Source organism: Rhinopithecus roxellana, chromosome 2 (assembly GCF_007565055.1).
Source record: "Rhinopithecus roxellana isolate Shanxi Qingling chromosome 2, ASM756505v1, whole genome shotgun sequence".
Lineage (NCBI taxonomy): Eukaryota > Metazoa > Chordata > Mammalia > Primates > Cercopithecidae > Rhinopithecus > Rhinopithecus roxellana.
The window spans coordinates 132,612,012-132,633,823 of record NC_044550.1 but is presented as its reverse complement, the minus strand read 5'-3'; the positions used below and the strand labels follow the sequence as shown (position 1 = coordinate 132,633,823).

At 53.8% G+C, this 21,812-nt stretch overlaps 1 protein-coding gene across 1 annotated transcript in view; it reads right to left on the bottom strand.

Moving 5' to 3' along the window:
• Nucleotides 1-799: 799 nt before the first annotated feature.
• MAN2B2 (mannosidase alpha class 2B member 2) overlaps nucleotides 800-21,812 on the bottom strand; it is a 46,251-nt gene continuing 25,238 nt past the window's right edge. Inside the window, exons 11-19 of the mRNA XM_010370044.2 lie at nucleotides 18,851-19,125; nucleotides 14,552-14,743; nucleotides 13,801-14,053; nucleotides 12,845-12,955; nucleotides 12,557-12,749; nucleotides 9,303-9,440; nucleotides 5,844-5,956; nucleotides 3,223-3,340; nucleotides 800-2,047 (exon numbers count right to left, since the gene is read on the bottom strand). Coding sequence (XP_010368346.2) covers nucleotides 1,950-2,047; nucleotides 3,223-3,340; nucleotides 5,844-5,956; nucleotides 9,303-9,440; nucleotides 12,557-12,749; nucleotides 12,845-12,955; nucleotides 13,801-14,053; nucleotides 14,552-14,743; nucleotides 18,851-19,125 — 1,491 coding nt within the window. The 3' untranslated portion in view covers nucleotides 800-1,949. The remainder of the gene's footprint in view (nucleotides 2,048-3,222; nucleotides 3,341-5,843; nucleotides 5,957-9,302; nucleotides 9,441-12,556; nucleotides 12,750-12,844; nucleotides 12,956-13,800; nucleotides 14,054-14,551; nucleotides 14,744-18,850; nucleotides 19,126-21,812) is intronic.

Sequence of the window (21,812 nt, the reverse complement as noted above, 5' to 3'; positions counted from 1 at the left end):
TAACTTTGTATTTTTAGTAGAGATGGAGTTTCACCATGTTGGCCAGTCTGGTCTTAAACTACTGACCTCAAATGATCCGGCTGCTTCGGCCTCCCAAAGTGCTGGGATTAAGGCATGAACTACTGTGCCCAGCCTTCATAGTCTTCTTGACACAGAAACCAAGCCCCATGCAGCCCACATGCTCTAAAGGGCTCTTGCCTCACCCCCTGTGCCCCAGCCTCCCACTGCACATTCATGCCACTGGTGGCTGGTCACCTGACCCCACAGGGATGGCCTGTTGCTTGGTCAGTAGCTCCAGCCCAGCTCCTGTCTGGCCAAACCAGAGAATGTCTTTGCTGTCTAGTGGCCAAACTGCACATTGTCCAAAGAGGTCTGAATCCTTCCAAGCTGGTCCTTTTTGGGTACTTCCCTTCAGCCCTAGAGTACCATATAATTTCCTACATCTCATAGTTTACTCTTTAAAACGGTTTAGGCTGGGCACAGTGTCTCATGCCTGTAATCCCAGCACTTTGGGAGGCCAAGGCAGGTGGATCACCTGAGGTCAGGAGTTTGAGACCAGTCTGGCCAACATGGTGAAACCCTGTCTCTACTAAAAACATAAAAATTAGCCGATGCAGTGGTGCCCCTGTAGTACCAGATACTCGGGAGGCAGAGGCTGGAGAATTGCTTAAACCCGGGAGGTGCAGGTTGCAGTGAGCTGGGATCGTGACACTGCACTCCAGCCTGGGCGACAGAGTGAGACTCTGTCTCGGGGAAAAAAAAATTTTTAAAATTGAGATATAATTCACAGACCATAAGATTTATCTTTCAAAGTTAACAATTCAGTGGTTTCTAGTATATTCACAAAGTTGTGCAACCATCATTGCTAATTCCACAATTTCATCATCTTCCAAAGAAACCCCATCCCTGTTAGCTGTCATGCCTCTTCTCTCTTCCTTCAGTCCCTGGCAACCACCAATGTGCTTTGTCTCTTATACACAGATTTGCCTATTCTGGACACTTCATGTAAACAGAATCACACAATACGTGGCCTTTTGTGTCTAGCTTCTTTCACTTAGCGTAATGTTTGCACAGGATTCACCCAGGCTGTGGCATGTGTCAGAATTTCCTTCCTTTTTATGGCCAAATAATATTCCATGGTATGGACAGAACACATTTCATGTCTTAATTGACCTGTGGATGGACATTTGGGTTGTTGCTACCGTTTGACTTTTGAGTAATGCTGCTATGAACGCAGGCGCACAGGTTTTGTGTGTATGGATGCTTTCAATTCTCTTGGCATAGACCTGAGAAGGTTACACTTTTATCAATGTTAATAGTTCTGACATTGGACATCCCTGCTGTGTGGTTTCATCTCGTCATGGACTCTGACGGCTGCTGTGCCTTCTCTGCTCAACAGGCGGTGCCCTGAGACACAGGTGGGCGTCTGGGGCTGGAACTCCGGCTCGGTGCTACAGCTTCCTCTCCTGCCCTGTGGCAGAGCCAAGCCCCTTGCAGGCCTGTTGCCAGCATGGGATGAGTCTATGAAAACAGGCGGCAGGCAGTAGGTCCACAGCTACCACTGGCAGCCCGGGCAAGCCTGGCAGGGCCTGGACGGCAGATGCATTTCGGCGCTGCTGTGGGTCTTGTGCTCTGCCTTAGGCAGAATGTCCTGGGTTTGTCTTTTGTGAGTGAATGACACATGAGCGTGCCGAATATCCTTTACTTGACAGAAGAGGAGAGGGCTGGCTTGAGTGTGGGAGGGGAAGAACCTGGATCTTGTAATGTAATTTTTATTTTTAAAAAATTAGGGACAAAACCCCAAATATGACCATTTCCTGCCATTAGCCTGCAGATGAGCAGCTGACTCCCCAGTCGCGTCCCTCCACGCTGCTTTTCCCTGTCCTGGGTCTGTTCTGTTACATGGAGTTCCTGGGGGCAGCCCTGGGGACGGGGCATCTGCCCAGGGCTCACTGCTGTTGAAAGTGAACGAAGAATGTCCGGATTTCCTTTGGGTAGACGGTGATGATGGGGCCTCCTGGTGGCCTCGAGGGAAAGGTGGTGTCGCCTAAGGGAACAGGTGATCTGTTCAGTGTGGCCCAGGATGCCTCCTCCCAGCCTCCCTCTCACCACAATGCACCTGTCTACAGTCTGCTGTGGTCCCCAGCCTCCCTCTCACTCCCCTTGCACCTGTCTACAGTCTGCTGTGGCTCCCAGCCTCCCTCTCACCACACTGCACCTGTCTACAGTCTGCTGTGGTTCCCAGCCTCCCTCTCACCACACTGCACCTGTCTACAGTCTGCTGTGGCTCCCACTGTGGCAATGGCCTGTGGCATCCCCTTCTGCCAGGACTCCTGTGGGTCTCTTGCATTTCTGCCCACCCCGAAGGCAATTCATAGATTGGTCCTGGCCCTAGTGGCCTCACTTCCTCATAGGTGTTGCACTCAAAGCCCAAAAGCTTTCTGAGACCATCTGGTGACTCTGTCCTTGCCTCACCAGGCTCCCCTGAAGGCATGCCCTGGGCTTCAATCTTGGGAGGCAGCCATTCACTTATCTATCATTCATCCATCTTCCTTCCTTCTTTCCAACCAACCATCATCTTCCCTCCTTCCCTCCCTCCGTTCCTCCCTTCCTTCCTCCTATCACCAACTGAGCGTGCACCATGTACCCGCCACCATGCTGTGTGTAGTGGACAACAGGAGCTGCACAGGACAGAAGAAACTCCCGGGGCCAGGAGAGTGGCGGAGGCACTTGGCCTGGTTGGGGACTCCGAGGAGGTCTCCTGGGGAGCTTGAGCAGGTGCTGGCCAGAGTGAATGGGACCTGTGTGTCCCAGGCAGAGGGCATGGTACGGACAGGGACTGGAGGCTAGAAGCTGCCTGTAGTGCAGGAACTCACAGTGGCATATGCCGTGTGAGGCACAGATGGGCTTATGGGCTGAGGTCAGCAGGGCCAAGGTGGGCAGAAGCCCCTGGGCCCCTGGCACATGCAGGGTGTGCGGTCTGCGTGTGCACACGTACGAGTGCACACACACGCCTGTGTGGAGCCCTGGCAGGCAGAGACTAACCCAAAGCCTTAACCGACTGTGGTAGATTTGGGAGGGCTGCAGGTTCAGAGCAGGAAAGAAGCCTCTCGAGGTCGCACAGGCCGTGACAGGCAGATGGTTGGATGTGCACAGGGTCTGACCAGCTCCTGAGCCTAGCCGGGAGTCCTGGGTAGGGAGCTGAAGCGGGGGTCCCCAAACCTCTGCGGCGGCCAGGCCCCGTCCTCCAGCTCCAGCGGTGCAGCATGCCCACATCCCAGGTCCCTGTGAGTGAGCGCTCCTCCACTGCCACCACGGACCCCAGCGCCTGCAGCACAGCCTGCAGGGAGACAAGCAGAGGGAGGGTGAGCTGCACCAAGTCCCAGATCTGAGCAGAGAACCAAGACAGCAGCAGGGTGGACACACCAGGAACTCGGTGTCCTCAGGGCGCCAGCCCCTGCCCTGGTGCCTGACACAGCTCCCTCATCTGCTTCTCACAGCACATCTCCGAGGACAGCACTGGCCATGTACTTTACAGATGAGGACACTGAAGCGGGAGGTGCATGCTTCACCAGGTGGCCGAGCCGGAGGAGCAGCCCGGGAGGTGTGGCATTTTGAGCTGCCTGCCCCATGCAGACTCCTCCTCTCCTCACATTGCTCAGGTGGCCCCATTTCCAGTCCAGGGAGGAAGCCAGTCAGAGTTACCCCAACCCCCTTTCCCAATAGGCCTTGTCCCAGCCTCCCTTACAGCTAGGGGAGGCCAGAGGCCCTCAGGGGTCTGGAAAAGTCTGTGGAGCAGGAGGAGTGGGGGTGGTTCTTGGAGAAGCTTCCGTGTGCTGATGGAGAGAGAGAGAGAGAGAGAGAGAGAGAGCGAGAGAGAGAGAGAGCGCGCCACTGTAGGGCAAAGTCTTTCTGGCCACTACCGCCCAGCCCCACCCTGCCTTGAAATTTGCTCATGAGGAAGGTCTGTGCCATCTCGTGACCGCAAACAAGCAGATGGCAAAAGAAAAACAGGCAGTGTGCCAGCGATGGCGGGAAGACACCAGTGACCAGGCCCACAGTGACAGTGCTGGGGGTCCACCCCGACATGCTCTTTGGGTGAGAAAACACTCTGTCCTCTGTTCCAAGAACATGTGTTAAGTGTTTTGTGACCTGTAGCCAAACTAACTGCGTTCCTAACTCAGCGTCTTTCCACCCCGCCACCGTCCACATCGGGAAGGAAGTCATGGTCCATCCCAACTGTCTCCTCCTCTCAGGGCCTTGGAACTTCCATCTGTGAAACAGGGGAGCATAAGATGACCAACTTCCAGGTCCCACGCCGGCCTCCTGGCTCCCCAGGGCAGGCTGGCTGCGTGCTGGGCGCCGGTACCCACCATGGCCCGGACCTGCTCTCAGGCAGGCCAGGGACTGTGAGGAAAGGGACGCCCGCTCCTCTGTGGCGAGGATCGTGAAAGAGGAGGCGGGGGGCCTAGGAAGACATCATGGCGAAAAGGTCCTGGGGCTTCTCTGGATTCCCCTGAAGACTCAGATGTCGAAGGAGGCCCAAGGCAGAAACACAGAGATTCACAGAAATTCACAGAAATTCTCCACGAGCAGGAAATGAAATAGAAAGAATGCAAACTGGGGAAGAAATGAGGTGGCTCAGGTGGCGCCTTCTTGGGAGGGCGCGTGGGCAGGCCAGGTGGCGGAAGCCTCGCCTGATGGTGGGGCTGAGAGAGCAACATCAGCCAAGAGAGGAACCTGGAAGGGGCCGAGGCCTGGGGGCCCTGACACTGCACGAGGCCCCTTCGTGCCAGGGCCTCTCAACGACCTTCTGGGCAAAGAACTCTCACCTCTCCCCATTTTACATGGGGGGGAAACTGAGGCCCAGAGGCATGGGGTGCCTGAGACTTACCCGTAGAGGGGCTGTGGACCCTGGATTGTCTGACTCTAAGCCACCTTTCAAAGCAACTCTACGGAGAATCTGTTTTCTTTTTCGGATTACACAGATGATGTTTGTGTTTTAAAAGTTTTACTACAAAATAAATAAGAAATAAATAAAATGCAGGCCACTCACGCCTGTAATCCCAGCACTTCAGGAGGCTGAGACAGGCAGATTGCTTGAGGCCAGGAGTTCGAGACCAGCCTGGGCAACACAGCAAGACCCTGTCTCTACTAAAAATAAAAAAAATAGGCTGGGCGTGGTGGCTCACGCCTGTAATCCCAGCACTTTGCGAGGCCGAGATGGGTGGATCACCTGAGGCCAGGAATTCGCGACCAGCCTGACCAACATGGAGAAACCTTGTCTCTACTAAAAGTACAAAAAAAATTAGCCGGGCATGGTGGTGCATGCCTGTAATCCCAGTTACTTGGGAGGCTGAGGCAGGAGAATCACTTGAACCTGGGAGATGGAGGTTGTGGTGAACCGAGAGCGTGCCACTGCACTCCAGCCTGGGGGACGAGAGTGAAACTCCGTCTCAAAAAAAAATAAATAAATAAATAAAAAAAAATTAGCCAGCGTGGTGATGTGCCTCTGTGGTCCCGGCTACTTGGGAGGTTGAGGTGGGAGGATCACTTGAGCCAGGGAGGCAGAGGTTGCAGTGAGCTGAGATTGTGCCACTGTACTCCAGACTGGGCAATAGAGTGAGATCCTGTCTCTCTCACACACAAAAAACCCTCAAAAAACAGGCCACTTGAAATACCTGACAAACCCAGAATACCACAAAGAAGGGTGGGGCGGGGCCCATACCGGCGTCCATTTGGGAGGACGCCCTCGTGGATCTCTTTGCCAAGGCAGTTTCTTGGGGCCGCATCTAGGGTTTGCCTCCCTGGCTCATGGTCTGGATGGGGGTGGGGAAGTTCACCTCCAGATTCACTGTCACTGGCTGAGACAGGACTGGGTCCTCGCCCACTTCATACAGGTGGTGGAGCCGCAGCAGGACACGGTGGAGGTCAGCCTGGGCTTCCCCTCGATGGCCTTTGGGGACAGAAGAAAGGTGGCAGTGAAGACCCTCATCAACCAACCCCAATGACCCTGGTCATTACCTGCTGCTTTACACACTCAGCTCCATTTCCTATCCTTAACCTCCTTGATATGGGTTGGCTGTGTCCCCACCCAAATCTCATCTTGAATTGTAGCTCACATAATTTCCACGTGTCGTGGGAGGGACCTGGTGGGAGGTAATTGAATCATGGGGGCAGATCTTTCCTGTGCTGTTCTTGTGATAGTAAGTCTCACGAGATCTGATATTTTGTAAAGGGCAGTTCCCCTGCACACACTCTCTTGCCTGCCACCATGTAAGACATGCCTTTGCTCATTTGCCTTCTGCCATAATTGTGAGGCCTCCCCAGTCACGTGGAACTGTGAGTCCATTAAACCTCCTTTCTTCATAAATTACCCCGTCTTGGGTATGTCTTTATGAGCAGCATGAGAACAGACTAATATGCTTCCTGTGAGACAGCTGATATGGCCCCCACTCGAAAAGGAAACCAAGGCTCAGAGCGGGGCAGTCGCCTGAGGCACACAGCTGGGGTGTGACAGAGGGAGGATTCCCTCCCAGGTCTAGCCGACTGTAAGGCTGCCCACCATGACACCAGCTGCAATGTTTCCATCCTTGTCCACTCTTGTAGGCATGATGGGGCATGTCCTCAAATACTCCAGTCTCTCCTACTCTGCCCCTCTTTGAAGTCAGGGGAGGCTGCATGGCCTCTGTGGCCAATGCAAGGTGAGCTGAAGTGACGCAGTACTTTCTGGCAGAAGCTTTTTCCTGCCTTGGTGAGTGAGGAAGCACATGCTGCAATACAAACTCCATCAGCGGGGGGCCTGGTGGCCACAGCAAGAAAAACCTTCCTGCTAACCCCACTGGATGCACAGCATGGGGGAGAAATGAATGTATACTGTTACGACCGTGGCATTTTGGGGCTCTTCGTTACTGCAGCATACACCAGCTGCCCTGACTGATATAATGCTGTCATTTGCCATGAGATGTATGTGATCTCCTGTCCCATCCCTGACTTTCCCACTCAGAAAGGCTCATTGCCATTGCTCCCATTTTACAGATGGGAAGACTGAGGCTCAGAGGAAAGCACTGAGTTCAAGGTCCTGGAGAGAGGACCTGGTTAACACAGGTGCTTCCTAAACCCTGGCTGGTAGAACCTCAGCTCTGCAGCTATGCCTCAAAGCTGACTGAATCAATCTGTCTGGGATTAGAACTGAGGCATCAGTATTAAAAAAAAAAAAAAAAAATTGGCAGGGTGTGGTGTCTCACATCTGTAATCCCAGCACTTTGGGAGGCCAAGAAGGGAGGATTGCATGCTCTCAGGAGTTCGAGACCAGCCTGGCCAACACGATGAAACCCTGTCTCTATTAAAAATACAAAAATTAGCTGGGCATGCTGGTGAACACCTGTAATCCCATCTACCAGGGAGGCTGAGGTAGGAGAATTGCTTGAACCTGGGTGGTGGAGGTTGCAGTGAGCCAAGATCACACCACTGCACTCCAGCGTGAGCAACAGAGTGAGACTCTGTCTCAAAGAGAAAAAACATTTTTTTTTAGAGACAGGGTCTTGCTCTGTTGCCCAGGCTGGAGCGCAGTAGCATGATCACAGCTCACTGCAGTCTTGAACTCCTGGCCTCAAGTGATCCTCTCACCTCAGCCTCCTGAGTAGCTGGGACCACAGGCATGCATCCCCACACCCGGCTCATTTTTTAATTTTTTTGTAGAGACAGAGTCTAGCTATGTTGCCCAGGCTGGTCTCGAACTCCTGGCCTGAAGTGATCCTGCTACCTGCTACCTCGGCCTTCCAAAGTGCTGGCATTACAGATGTGAGCCACCTCGCCTGGCCCATTTTTTTTTTTTTTCTTTTTTTTGAGACGGAGTCTCGCTCTGTCACCCAGGCTGGAGTACAGTGGCCGGATCTCAGGTCACTGCAAGCTCTGCCTCCCGGGTTTACGCCATTCTCCTGCCTCAGCCTCCAGAGTAGCTGGGACTATAGGCGCCCGCCACCTCGCCCAGTTAGTTTTTTGTATTTTTAGTAGAGACGGGGTTTCACTGTGTTAGCCAGGATGGTCTTGATCTCCTGACCTCATGATCCGCCCGTCTCGGCCTCCCAAAGTGCTGGGATTACAGGCTTGAGCCACCGCGCCCGGCAACCTGGCCCATTTTTAAGAAGCTATCACGGGGCTGTGGGGTAGCTGGTTTTCAGAATGGCATAGGGAAATGGCTGCCCAAGATCACAAAAGCCAAGAGGTTTGTGAAAGTGCTTCCACATCTCCTGGTGTGGTGGTGAGGGGTTCCAGCTCCAAAGCCAGGGAAGACCTCCTGTGTCCTGCACAGCAGGAATGGTGAGGGAGCCCATTTCACAAGGGGGCTGCAGGTGCCTGGGAAAGCAGGCTCAGGCACACACAACCACGCCCAGTGAACTTTTCCATTTTTATTTTTATAGAGACAGGGTCTTCCTATGCTGCCCAGGCTGGTCTTGAACTCCTTGGCTCAAGCAATCCGCTTGCCTCGGATTCCCTAAGTGCTGGGATTCCAGGTGTGAGCCACTGCGCCTCACCCTTTTCCCCCATTCTTAATTCTGCAGGTGTGCCAGGCCTTGGGGGCCTGAGGATGGCCGAGGCATAGTCCGACCCTGCCTTTCAGCTGCTCATAGTGTAGAGTGGGCAGAGAAGGTGCAGCTGGGGCTCTGGCAACAGGACAAGTCGGTTCCCAGCAGGTGTCGCTCCCTCGGGGAGCCCCCCCACCCCGCGTCATGCTGTGCAGGGGGATTCTTCTTGTCCTTGTCATTACTGCCTTGTGACTTGACTGCTTCCCCTCTAGACCAAGCACTCAGAGAGCCGGGACCTTGCCCACCTTGGTCACTGCTCATTCCCTGGAGCCTGGCACGAGATGTGCTGTTGAATGAGTGAGTGGAAGTTCCCAACAATTAGGCTGCTTAAGCTCAGAGGATGAGTGGGAATTTGGGTGTTTGGGGGCTCCAGGAGTTCTCCCTGGAAGAAGCAGGACTGGCAGGCACCCCTGTGGGTCAGGGGGACTTTAATTAGTTCCTTAGTCTCAGTTGGGGGTGGCGGGCTGAGACGGATCCACTCAGAATGGGCTGGGGTCACAGGACTGGGGGCCAGGCCCGCCTTGCCTCCAGCTTGCCAAGTGACTGATCACTGACTCTCCCTGGGCCTCACTCTCCCCATGTGCCAGATAAGAAACTAGGTGATCTTGCAGAGCCGTGATAGCTCTAAGGTGAGCCCGTCTGGTGGTGGGCCCGGAAGCCTGGTTTACTCAGGGAGGGACGAGCGGGTCTGAGACCCCAGGGCACCTGCCTCACCTTTCCGGAGATTCTGAGCGTGCTCCGTGTGGTTGGAGCTGTAGCGCCAGCCAGGGATGCTCAGGATCTGCAGATGAAGATTAGGGGGCAGCGTCACAGCCTCTTGCTGCTGGGGTCCTGGGAGCTTTGGCGCAGTCCCTGCAAGGCAGATGGACAGAGTGAGGAGAGGGTTCGGGGCTCAATTCCTCCTCCTGGCACTCAGAGCTCTGCACATTACATGCCCCTGCCCCTGCCAGCCACCTCCCATGCATCCTTGTGGGTAGCCTACCCCGCTCCAGCCCAAAGTGTCTGTGCTCCCAACGCCCCATGCTTCCACTTCCCTGCCTTTGCTCAGACCATAGAGCTTAAGAGTTGCAGCCATAAAAAAGGATGAGTTTGCGTCCTTTGTAGGGACATGGATGCAGCTGGAAACCATCATTCTTAGCAAACTATCACAAGAACAGAAAACCACACACCGCATGTTCTCACTCATAGGTGGGAACTGAACAATGAGATCACTTGGACTCGGGAAGGGGAACATCACACACTGGGGCCTATCATGGGGAGGGGGGAGGAGGGAGGGATTGCATTGGGGAGTTATACATGATATAAATGATGAATTGATGGGTGCTGACGAGTTGATGGGTGCAGCACACCAACATGGCATAAATATACATATGTAACAAACCTGCACGTTATGCACATGTACCCTAGAACTTAAAGTATAATAAAAAAATTAAAAAAAAAAAAAAAAAGAGTTGGGAGGACCCTGACTCTCCTCAGCCTAGCCATCTCAAACTAGAGACGAGGAAAGCAAGCCCAGAGGGAACAAAACTTATTCAAGATAACACAGCAAGTTCATGCATAGCCCTCTTTTCTCTCTCCTTCCTTCTTTCCTTCCTTCCTTCCTCATCCCTCCCTCTTCCTTCCTTCCTTCCTTTTCCTTCCTTCCTCCTCCCTCCCTCCCTCTCTCTCTCTTTTCCCCTTCCCTTCCCCTTCCTTCTTTCTTTCTAGATAGGGACTTGCTCTGTCACCCAGGCCAGAGTGCAGTGGTACAATCACAGCTCACTGCAGTCTCAAACTCCTGAGCTCAAACTATCCTCCCACCTCAGCCTCCCAAGTAACTGGAACTATGGGCCACCACCCTGGCCAATTTTTTAAAAATGTTATGTAGAAACAGGGTCTCACAGGCTAGTCTTAAACTCCTGGGCTTAAGTGATCCTCCCTCCTTGGCCTCCCAAAGTGCTGGGATTACAAGTGTGAGCCACTGTGTCTGGCCAGAGCCCTGTTTTCTACTCAAGATCTGGGATGCCAGTTCCACCCGTTTTGTCATCTACTGGTCTCTCTGCTCAGAAGGCACCTGGCCCCTACTCCTTCCAAGTCGAGATGTTCAGCTGGAGCTACCATCTTCTTACAACACCCCAGGCCATGCTGATTGGTCCAGGTATGGGCCACCTGACCCCAGCAGGACCAATCAGAATCTTTCCCCAGGAATTTTGCACTGGGAACTGGAAAGTCCAAGTCTTAGGTCCTTTTGAGCGGGGAAGACAGAGCTGTTCCTTGAGGGCAGCCCCAGAGCTGTTCAGAGTCACATCCCAGGTGGGAGGTGAAGGAACGTCTGCAGACGGAGAGAAGTGCAGGTGAGAGATGCACAGGGACAGCCTCGCGAGGGCTCCAGGCCCTGAGGCCCAGGTCCACCCCGCCCTTCCCTTGGTTACGGGGGCCTCATCATGCACTGTCCTTGGGGGCTCAGCTACTTCATGTTGGGTTTCCCTTACTTGCAACCAAGAGAGACCAGAGTGAGGCCAGGTGGGGCGGAGCTGACAACAGCCATGGGGCTTTCTCAGACACGGCCTCATCTCCCTTTGCAGGAAAAGCCCCAGCCACCTAGAAGGAACCACTGACTGGTCTGGGAGCAGAACCTGACCCTGCTAGGCCAATCAGATTCCCTCTTCTGGGAATCTGAAGCATGGGAACCAGAGGCAGCTCAATGGCAGTCCTGGGAGACAAGGCTGTGAGCCTCTGCTCCTGACATGCCCAGACCTGCCCTGCCCCATGCCTGTCTGGACCTTGTGTCCAGCTCCTCCTTAGATTCCATAAGCTTCTCCAGGCTCTGCCCAAATAGCTGCCCCTTTAGGCTCTGTTAATTCCACCCCCTGGACCTGATCCCTGACCTCCTCCCAGCTGTGGTCTCACACTCCTCCACACCCACGAAACACCAGGCCCTCTATGGCACGGCTCCCTCTCCACCCTGAATCCTGGCTCTATACGAACACGCCTCCCCTGTCCAACATCCCAGGAAAACTCTCCTGGGTCAGGGGCTGCTCTTCTGCATCTCCGGTGTGTGGCCCAGGCACCCTGCAAGTGCTCAGCGTATGCTTGCTGCATGGGTGGGTGACAGCCTGCCTGCTTGCTACTGCCCTGGGAAGGTTCTGCCTCTAAAACCAAAGCAGGGAAGCATATGCTAATCAAAACCTCCATAGGTGAGCAGAAAAAGAAAAGAGTTTAAGGGTTGGTGAGAATGGCAGCAAATTGTATCTAGGTCTTGCAGCTCCAGAAGACTATCTTTAAATGTAATCATTGTTTAATGTTTCTCATGTTCTCCTACTTTATAGAGACACAGAACTACGTGGTTGTTGATCTGATGCACAGAAGCCTCAGTGGAGGTACAGAATAAGTCCTTCAGATTAGACTATAGATTAGGAATACCCCCAACTGGTGACAGCATACCTAGATTCAGACCAAAATTGTCTTTTATTTTTATTTTTGAGACAGAGTCTTGCTCCATCACCCAGGTTGAGGTGGAACGGCGCAATCTCAGCTCCCTGCAACCTTTGCCTCCTGGGTTCAAGTGATTCTCCCGCCTCAGTCTCCCGCATAGGTGGGATTACAGGCGTGCACCACCACGCCAGGCTAACAAACCAGTCTTTTAAATGCTGAGCCTCCAGACCTAAAGTGACATGGTGACATAATGTCATGTTAAGAAAGGAAAAGATACATCAGAGAAGAAAATGGAGAAGACACAGGGAAGAAGCATATGGTGAAATAGGTGAGTCCCAGCTCTGTACCTACTAGTTGTATGACCTTAAGTGAGCCACTGTTTGCCCTCAGTTTGCCCATCTGTTAAATCAGGGGCTTGGACTAGAGGTCCCTGAGGTCCCTTCCTGCCCAAAAGTGGCCCGGATTCATGAGGGCACAGGCCCCTCCCAAGGCCCGCCCTGGCCTGGCTGGTGCTGGGGCCGTGATGATGTTACTCTGAAAGGGCACCCCTTTACCAGCCAGGTCTCCGAACAGCACCACGGGCCTGTGCTGCAGGGCCACTGCACTCCTCTGGCGCAGAGCAGCGGTGAGGGACCGGGATCCCAGAAGAAGCCAGAGCACTGGGTGGACGACCGAGGTGTCGTTCAGTGTGAGGTTGTAGCCCAGGTCCCAGTCGAAGTTGTTCAACAGCCGCCGGTGGAGCATGACCTGTGGGAAGGCATTGTCCGAGAGGCCTGGCTTGCACCTGGGCATGCCTGTGGGGGGCCACGAGGGGCTGCTGCGGGACAGACCACTCCTCCTACCTCCACCTGCCCATTCTCTTGGCTGGAGATGCCATGTGCCCGCTCTGACAGCAACACAAGCCTGCTTTCGTCATCCTCCATGAAGGCCGACTGAACCATGGGGTAGTAATTCTGCAGAGAGAAACGTCCCCAGGAGGGCGATTGGGGCGAAGGGCAAGGTAGGTCAGGCTTCACCTTCTGGCCATCCCAGCTAGTGCTGCCAACAGGCACAGCAGCAGCGTGGGGCCAGGACCCTGACTTTGGACCCCTGAACAGACTGGGGTTCAGATACCAGCTCTGTGGCTTCCGAGCATACGGCCCAGCTGGCGTGGGTGCAGGCCCTGGCTGAGCCCTGGCCAAGTATCATCTCATGGATCCTAACAATGACCCTTTGATGAAGCAGCCATTTTACAGGAGAGGAAACTGAGGCACAAGCCAAGGCACATACTATTCTTGTCTGTGGTAGCACCAGAACTCAGACACCAGTCTGACTCACGGCCTGCACGCTCAAGCCCTGAATGGGCAGACACACAGGCTTTAAAAGAATTCTCTCTGGAGGCCGGGTGCAGTGGCTCACGCCTGTGATCCCAGCACTTTGGGAGGCCTAGGCGGGCGGATCATCTGAGGTCAGGAGTTCGAGACCAGCCTGGCCATCATTGTGAAACCCCATCTCTACTAAAAATACAAAAATTAGTTGGGCATGGTGGCAGGTGGCTGTAATCTCAGCTACTCAGGAGGCTGAGGCAGGAGGATCGCTTGAACCTGGGAGGCGGAGGTTGCAGTGAGCTGAGATCGCTCCACTGCACTCCAGCCTGGGTGACAGAGTGAGACTCCATCTTAAAAAAAAATAGGAAAAACAACATTCTCACTGGAGGCCTCTACTGGCCTCTGCTGGCCTCCACTGCTACAAGTTGATGCTTAATGGGTCAGGGAAAGGCGCCACTGGGAGCGTGCCTAGTGGGCATTGCAGGGCATACCCGGGCGATGCTGTTGTTCACATAGGAAAGGTAGGGCCTCCGCTGCATCTGGTAGCCGTTGTTGTCTGAGTAGATGACCTGCTGGTTGTTTAGGCTGGTGCTGGTCCTCAGGACAGCCTCGCGGTTCAGCTCCAGGGGGCCGGCTCGGTACTCCTGCTCTATCCGGTGGCAGAGCAGCTCCCCGTCATGGCCCTGTGGCATATGGGTAAGCCGGGAGCGGATTGCATATGTGTAATTCCGTGCTGTCATGTTCCTAGAGAAGGGAGCATCAGTAAGTAAAGCTCCAGGAACCTTCTAGATGCTTCCTTTTTGCTTCCCTTCCTTCACGTGGGCAGGGTGGGCAGAGCAGGGTAGGGCTGAAAGGCAGGGAGCCTTCTTGGGTCATGTGGACAATAGCACCACCCAGGACCTGGAGCAGCTGGGAGCAGCCTGGTTTCCCGACACCGCAGGGCTGCCATGCCGGGCCTGCCTTACATCTGCTCTGATCATGGAAGAACAGGTGCTCCTGCGGGCCATAGGGTCTGTGGGTCTCTCTCCCAGCTCTGAACTTAGCTCCCGACCAATGTGACATAGCACACGCAAATGCAACCAGCACGCAGATGCCAGAGCAATTCATTTCCTCATCAAACCACATGTCAAACACGGCCCAGGAGCTGGGGTTCAGAGCAAAGGCAGACCCTTATCCACTGAGCTGCCTGCATGTGTGCGCTGACTGTGTGCCAGGCTGTGGGGTCACCCCAGGGGGAAGTACCTGTAGAAGTATTGCCGGATCTCAGTCACAAGCTGTCCCGCCACGATCTCCATTCCCACAGCTTCCCACGCAGGCACTGCGGCCTCGCCCGGTGTGAACAGGTAGTTATCGGAAATGGGGCCCTGTTTCACATCCCCGTTGACGTGGTACTCCAGGAACTCCTGGGTCACGCGCACCGTTTTGTTGCTCTGTCTGCAGAGGCAGGAGAGAGAAGATGTCATTCTCATCCTGCACAAGATTTCACAGATACCGGCTGGCAAGCCTCTCTCTCCAGATGCCATCTGAGCGGCCTGCGTAGCACTCATGAGGCCACGCGACTCGGCTCATCTAGAAGCCCTGAGACCTCACCCACAGCCCGTGTGGCCTTAGTTCTAGGACCTCCATCCTGTCCTAGAACGGGTCACAAAGGAGGAGAGGGACAGAGCCTGCAGACAGGAACCGCAAGCTGTCAGCAGAGGGCACCCCCGAAGAGGTGGAACTGGTTCACTCAGGCTGTGGTCTGCAAGTGAAACCAGTGCAGAAATGGGCTTTGTCACACTGACCCCCAGCTGTCCAGCAGGACACCAATGTGTACCGACGCTATGTCACGGGCCAGAGCCTTCACTGACTTCACCTGGTTAAATTCTCCCGACCCCCACGGGCAGGGACTATTAACCCATCCCACTCCCGAGGCATCCGAGGCTGGAAGTTGTGACATCATGCACCCAAGATCACACATCTAGGAAGTATGCAAGCCAGAACTCAAATTCAGCCCCAACTCCAAATTCTGTGCTCCTTCCCTTCTATCAGGATGTTTGTGTTAGGACAGAGGATGGGAGAAGAGCAGGAGGGGGTCCAGTGTTTTAATTGTAAAATGCAATCTTTGGCCTAAGCAAGCACACAAGTGATGTATTTGTATCTGAGTCTGGCCTGGTTGTGGGTGGACAGTGAGGTGGATGGCCTCCAGTTCTCTGTGGGATCATGGTGAGCGTGGGGAAGGAAAGCGAGGCAGGCTGAGGAGGGTTCTACTGAGTGCTGGTGGAAGAAGAGAAAGAAAAGAATTGAGGTCTGTGGCTCTGGACCCCTTCCCCACACCGTCCTTTTAAAAAGCTCCCCCAGGGGCCATCAAAAGAGTAAAAAGACAAGCCATGGAATGGAAGGAGGGATTTGCAAATCATAAATCTGACAAGGGACTTGTAGCTAGAATATATAAAGAACTCTTACAACTCAATAATAAAAGACAAGCCAATTTAAAAATAGGCAAAGGATCTAAAGACACATCTCACCACAGAAGATATGCTAGTGACCAGTAAGTACATGAAGAGATGCTCAACACCATTAGTTAGCAGGGAAATGCAAATCAAAACCATCATGAGATGCCACTTCTCGCCCACAAGAATGGCTATAATTGAAAAGACAGAAAATAACGAGTGTGGGCGAGGATGTGAAGAAATCAGAATCCTTATCCTGCTGCTGAGAGGAACAGAAAATGGTGCAGCTGCTTTGGAAGACGGTCTGGCAGTTCCTCAAAGAGTTAAACAGAGTTAGCTTATGACCAAGCAATTCTACTCCCAGCTATGTACCCAGGAGAAACGAAAACGTATGTCCACGCAAAAACTTGTACATGAATGTTCAGGGCAGCATTATCGATAGTAGCTAAAATGTGGAAACAACCCCAATGTCCATCAACTAAAGAATGGATAAACAAAATGTGGTACATACATGTGACGGAATAGTATTCAGCCATGAAAAGGAACGAAGTACTGATATGTGCTACGATACCGATGAACCTTGAACACATGCTAAGTGGGCTGGGCATGGTGGCTCGTGCCTGTAATCCCAGCACTTTGGGAAGCTGAGGCAGGCCGATCACTTGAGCTCAGGAGTTTGAGACCAGCCTGGGCAACATAGTGAAACCCCATCTCTTTTTTTTTTTTTTTTTTGAGATGGAGTTTCGCTCTGTCGCCCAGGCTGGAGTGCAGTGGCCGGATCTCAGCTCACTGCAAGCTCCGCCTCCCAGGTTTACGCCATTCTCTTGCCTCAGCCTCCCAAATAGCTGGGACTACAGGCGCCCACCACCTCGTCCGGCTGGTTTTTTGTATTTTTTTTAGTAGAGACGGGGTTTCGACGTGTTAGCCAGGATGGTCTCGATCTCCTGACCTCGTGATCCGTCTATCTCGGCCTCCCAAAGTGCTGGGATTACAGGCTTGAGCCACCGTGCCTGGCCCCAGTGAAACCCCATCTCTACAAAAAACACAAAAATCAGCTGGATGTGGTGGTACGCACATGTAATCCCAGCTACTCAGGAGGTTGAGGTAGGAGGATCACTTGAGCCCCGGAGGAGGTTGAGGCTGCAGTGAGTCATGATTGTGCCACTGCAATCCAGCCTAGATTACAGAGTGAGACTGTCTCAATCAATCAATCAATCAATCAATCAATCAATCAAAAAGGGGAAAAAAAAGAAAATACGTGAAGTGAAATAAGTGAGTTGCAAAAGGACCACATATGGTATGAACAGGCAAATCCATATAGACAGAAATAGGCTAGGATTGCCAGGGCCCGTCAGGGAGGGGAAGATGGGGAGTGATTGCTCAACAGCGTGAGGTTTCTTTCTGGAGTAATGAAAATGTTCTAAAATTGATTGTGGTGATGGCTGCACAACTCTGTGAAGGCACCAAAAACCACTGAATTGCCCACTTTAAATGGGTGAGCTGTGTGGTATGTGAAGCGCATCTCAGTCAAGCAGTTACATAAGGAACAAAAGCGCTCCCCTCAACCCAAACTGCCCTGGGGTTGGTGTCTGCACCTTTGGCTTCTCACCCCAGGCCTCTACACAGGCGGTCTTTTCCCTGTGGAACGACCTCCCCTATGCCCTTCAAGGCCTGAGGCCTAGCCCCAGGCGTCGTCTCTAGATGGCCCCTACTCTGAATACCAACAGCTCCTCCTTTTTTCTCAGGTGACAGGCATTGGTTTTGCAAGGCTTACCCCTGGTGGGGTTTGGGGAGCCTAATAAGAACTCCTTTGTCCTCATTGGAGTTCAGAAGCAAGAGAGACAGACAGGGCCACAAACAGGACAGGACAGCCTGAGCTCCAGTGCTGGAAATGCCAGGTGGGACCCTGGCTGAGGCATATGGGGTCCGTGGGCTACCCTAAGGGGCATTTACAGAGGGGGCGTGGGGCCTGAGTGAGGAAGGGGCAGGGCACATTCTGTCTTTCCTGGCCTAACCTGGCAGGCTCGGACCATGCTGGGGCTTCCCGCGTTTCTGTAGCTCCTCTGCCCAACTGCCCCCTTGCCAGCCACCCATGCTGGCTGCTGTCACCCCTGCACCTGCCCCGCTCTCCCTCAGGATCCACTAGGGGAAGATGAGGACGGACCTGACTGGGGCTCCATTCCCAGAGAAGTCCTGGAGCTCTGTGGGCAGGGAGCTGTGACAGTGACCTTGAGCTGGGATCCCCTGACACCCACCTCAGTACAAACGCCCCTCTCCCTCCTTCTCTCCCTCCTCTTCTCTCCCTCCTCTCCCTCTGCCCTCTCCTGTCCCCTCACTTTCTGCTATGTACTCCTCTCAGTTAGGAGGTCACATCAGGAGACAAGGTGGGTGTTCTGGCAGAGGCAGCTGGGCCTGACGAAGACTGCACCGGACGTGGCCTAGGAAGGACAAACCAGCCACGAGGTCTTTCTTGGGAGGTCAGCTGCCCACTCTGATGTCCACAAATAGCTGCTGAATGAATGAATGAATGAATGGGAGGTTGGCTGAGTGGATGGAGAGATGAATGGGTAGGTACATAGGTGGGTGGGTAGATGGGTGGATTATGAATGGGTGGGTAGGTAGATGGATGGATGGATGGGTAAGTGGGTGGGTGGATGGATGGATGGATGGATGGATAACTGGGTGGGTAGATAAGTGGGTGGGTAAATAGATGGGTAAGTAGATAGGTGGGTGGGTGGGACTAGATGATTTTAAAAGTCCCTTCCTGCTTTAAAGACAGTATCACTATTTACTGAATAGAGATTTTATGTTTCTCTAAATTAAAAAAAAAGTGGATAACAATGTTTTTTTTTTTTCTCAGAGTGAGTCCCTCAGTGCTCCTTTTTTTCTATGGATCAACAGTCCTGGAATGAAAAAGTATATGAAAGCCTTTCCTGCACTGGCCCAGGCTCACACTTCTAGAATTAAAGATCACAATGGCAGGAAGGGGTTTCACCACCATCTGTCCTTCCCCCAGGCAAGTGAGCAAATGGAGAATCCAGGTAGGGACCTGATATAGCCAGGTTCCTGGCATGTCTGTGCCTCAGAGACAGCAATGGCTGCACCTTACCTCTCCCAGATGCTGTGCATCAGGTTGGTATCCTGATCGAGCAGCACAATGTAGCAGTCGTTTGCCACAGGCACCAAGTGCCTGCCCGCAGGGCTGGTGCGTCTCCTCAGCCTGCGGCCAAATTGAAGCGTGCTGGCCACAGTGGCAGCTGGTTCCTGGGTGCCCTCTTGGGCCCCTGCAGTGGGTCTGATGCTGTAGTGCCGGTAACTGAGGCCTGGGATTGTGGTCAGGATAAGCAGGTCATAGGCAGAAGGGGTCTCTGTTGAGTTCTGGATCTGCGAGGCCAGCAGGATGAGACTTGTAACTGTCAGCTCACACACCTTCTGGAATGGGGTGCTCACTACCTGCTGAGGCAGCAGTGTCTTTCCATCTCTTGGACCCTGCCGAGTTCTCCTCCCTGCCCCCAGTTCTGGCCTTCTTTTCTTGCACCCCCATAAACCACATCAGTCCTGGGAGAACCCTTCAGCGACCTGAAGATAGCTGGTTCTTGGGTCCCCAAAGCTTCTCTTACTCTCAGCTCCTGAACTGGGAGCTCCTGAACACCCCCAGCTCCTTTAATCGTCCTTCATCAACCAAAGTGATGACTCCCAAAACCAAACCCAAATCCACTGACCTCTTCTGGAACCTGAGATCCACGAATACAGCTTTGTGCTTGACACCTCCACCTGGATGTCCACAGCTGACCTCACCAGCTACCCCATCCCACCCACACCTGCTCCCCACAGCATCCCCATCCAACGATGGCCCTTCCAGCAGCTACCCTGCACCTTCTGCTCCTCACTGCCCAGCTTTCTCCACCTCTACCCCCTTGTCATCCCATCCCTCAGTCACTCCCCTTCCCCATCCCCCAGGCATCCCCATCCCTCACCCACCACTAAGGCCCCCCATCGCCTTTGTGAGGCCTCTCATCTCCCTTCCCTGTGGCCTCTGCCTGGTCACAGCTGCTGTGGCCCCTCCCTAGCTAACTGCCCAGCATCTGCACTGCTGTCCCCATATCCACTCCTGTGCCCACCAACCCATCCACTGCAGCAACCAGAGTGAACTTTTTGAGACCTTTGTCTGCTGCAATCGGGGAAGGAAGCCTCCTCTGGGACCCAGCCTCCTTCCTGCGGCATCCTTGCTCTCTCCTCTGGCCCCTGGGGCTCTAGCATCACCAACCCTTCCCTCCTGACTCTCCTGCCCTTTCCTGCCTCTGAGCCTGTGCCACCCTGTGCCCTCCACCTGGACTACCTTCTCCTGGGAGGGGCCATACCCCGATCTTCTCGTTCCCACATGGAGGGACTTTTCCGGGGTAACTCTCCTGGCCTCTGCTCACCTCTGAGGTGTCTGAATTGGGGAGGGAGGCTGGAGGAGAGTACTGCACCCCCTCAGTGTCTGTGCCCCCAGTGGGGAGGCCTTTTGGGGGGCCCTATTAGCAAGCTCAATAATGGTGTACACACCCCCCCAACCCAGCCTTTACCCAAATACAGCAGACACCTCTTCCCTGTCTGCCTGATCCCACATTGATGCGGCCCGGCCCACCTAGTTAAAATGTGTCCCGAGCCCTGCAACTTGCTCTAGTGACTGTCTCCCTCATGGTGGTCATGGTCTATCATATTCCGTATTTTTCTTATTTTACTTATCACCTGTCTCCCCTACTGGAACAGATGCCCCAGGCAGTGGGATTTGTGTCTGTTTGGTTAGTACACCATCCCCAGCGCCCAGAACAGGGGCTGACAGAGAGTAGGAGCTCCAGAAATGTATGTTGAGGGAATCTACTCTTAACAGATGCTGCATCTGCGTGGGGAAGGGGTGTGTGTGGGGGTCTGCTCAGACCCATACCCTCTCCTCGCCTTTCCGTGCTGGACAAACTCCTCCTCAGTCTCAGTTCCAGCCGAGGGCCCCTCCCCTGGCTCCTGAGCCACCACTCCACACCGTCACCATCCGTCTGTGTCCTGAGATAGGGCCTGGCCTCGCACAGGTCTGGGGGCCCAGCACCTAGCCCAGGGCCGGGCCCAGGATGGGCATTCAGGAGCTCTGCTGAGTGAATGAGTAAAGTCAGCTCCTCCCCCACCTCCCCGAGAAGGGTCAGCTGGGTGGCGTGTCTGGCGCCGTCTGGAACCGGAGTTGGCCTGGCCCACGTAGGGTGTCTGGGTGGTGTGGAGAGAGGCAGTCCAGCCCCATCCCTAACGTCGGCACCTCCATTAAAGCACAGCACTCCTTTAAGATTCCTGAAGGCTTTCCCACATGCCGGGGTGGAAATTCATATTAGATCACTAATATTTCCAAAGGCAGAGGAGAGAGGGAAAGTTTCCCACATGTGAGGCCCTTCTAGGGATCAGCCCATACACAAGGGCCCAGCGAACAGGTGTGTGAACAGGCTTGGTGTGGTGGCTCACGCCTATAATTCCAGCTCTTTGGGAGGCCGAGGTGGGAGGATTGTTTGAGGCCAGGAGTTTGAGACCAGCCTGGGCAACATAGTGAGACCCTGCCTCTACCAAAAAACAAACAAAAAAATGAGCCATGTGTGGTGGTGTACACCTGTAGTCAGCCTGGGAAGTCGAGGCTGCAGTGAGCTGTGACTGCACCCTGCATGACAGAGTGAAATTTTGTCTCAAAAAAAAAAAAAAAAACAAGGAAAATTGACACTAAAAATTGTTTTAAAAAGTGTAAGCAGGGAACAACAGTTGAACGGTTAATGCCACCTCCTGACTCCCACTCAGCATGAGTGATGCCACAGACTGAATGTCTGTGTCCCCTCAGATGGCTGACGTTCAGATTCCAAGTCGTTACTTAGGAGGTGGGGCCTTGGGGAGGTAATTAGGTCAGGCGGGTGTGGCCCTCAAGAATGGGATTAGTGCCCTCGTACAAAAGAGCTCAGAGAGCTCCCTCGGCCTCTTTTGCCATGTGAGGACACACAGGAAGATGGCAACCAGGAAGAGGCCCTCACCAGAACCGGGCCATGCTGGCACCTTGATCTTGG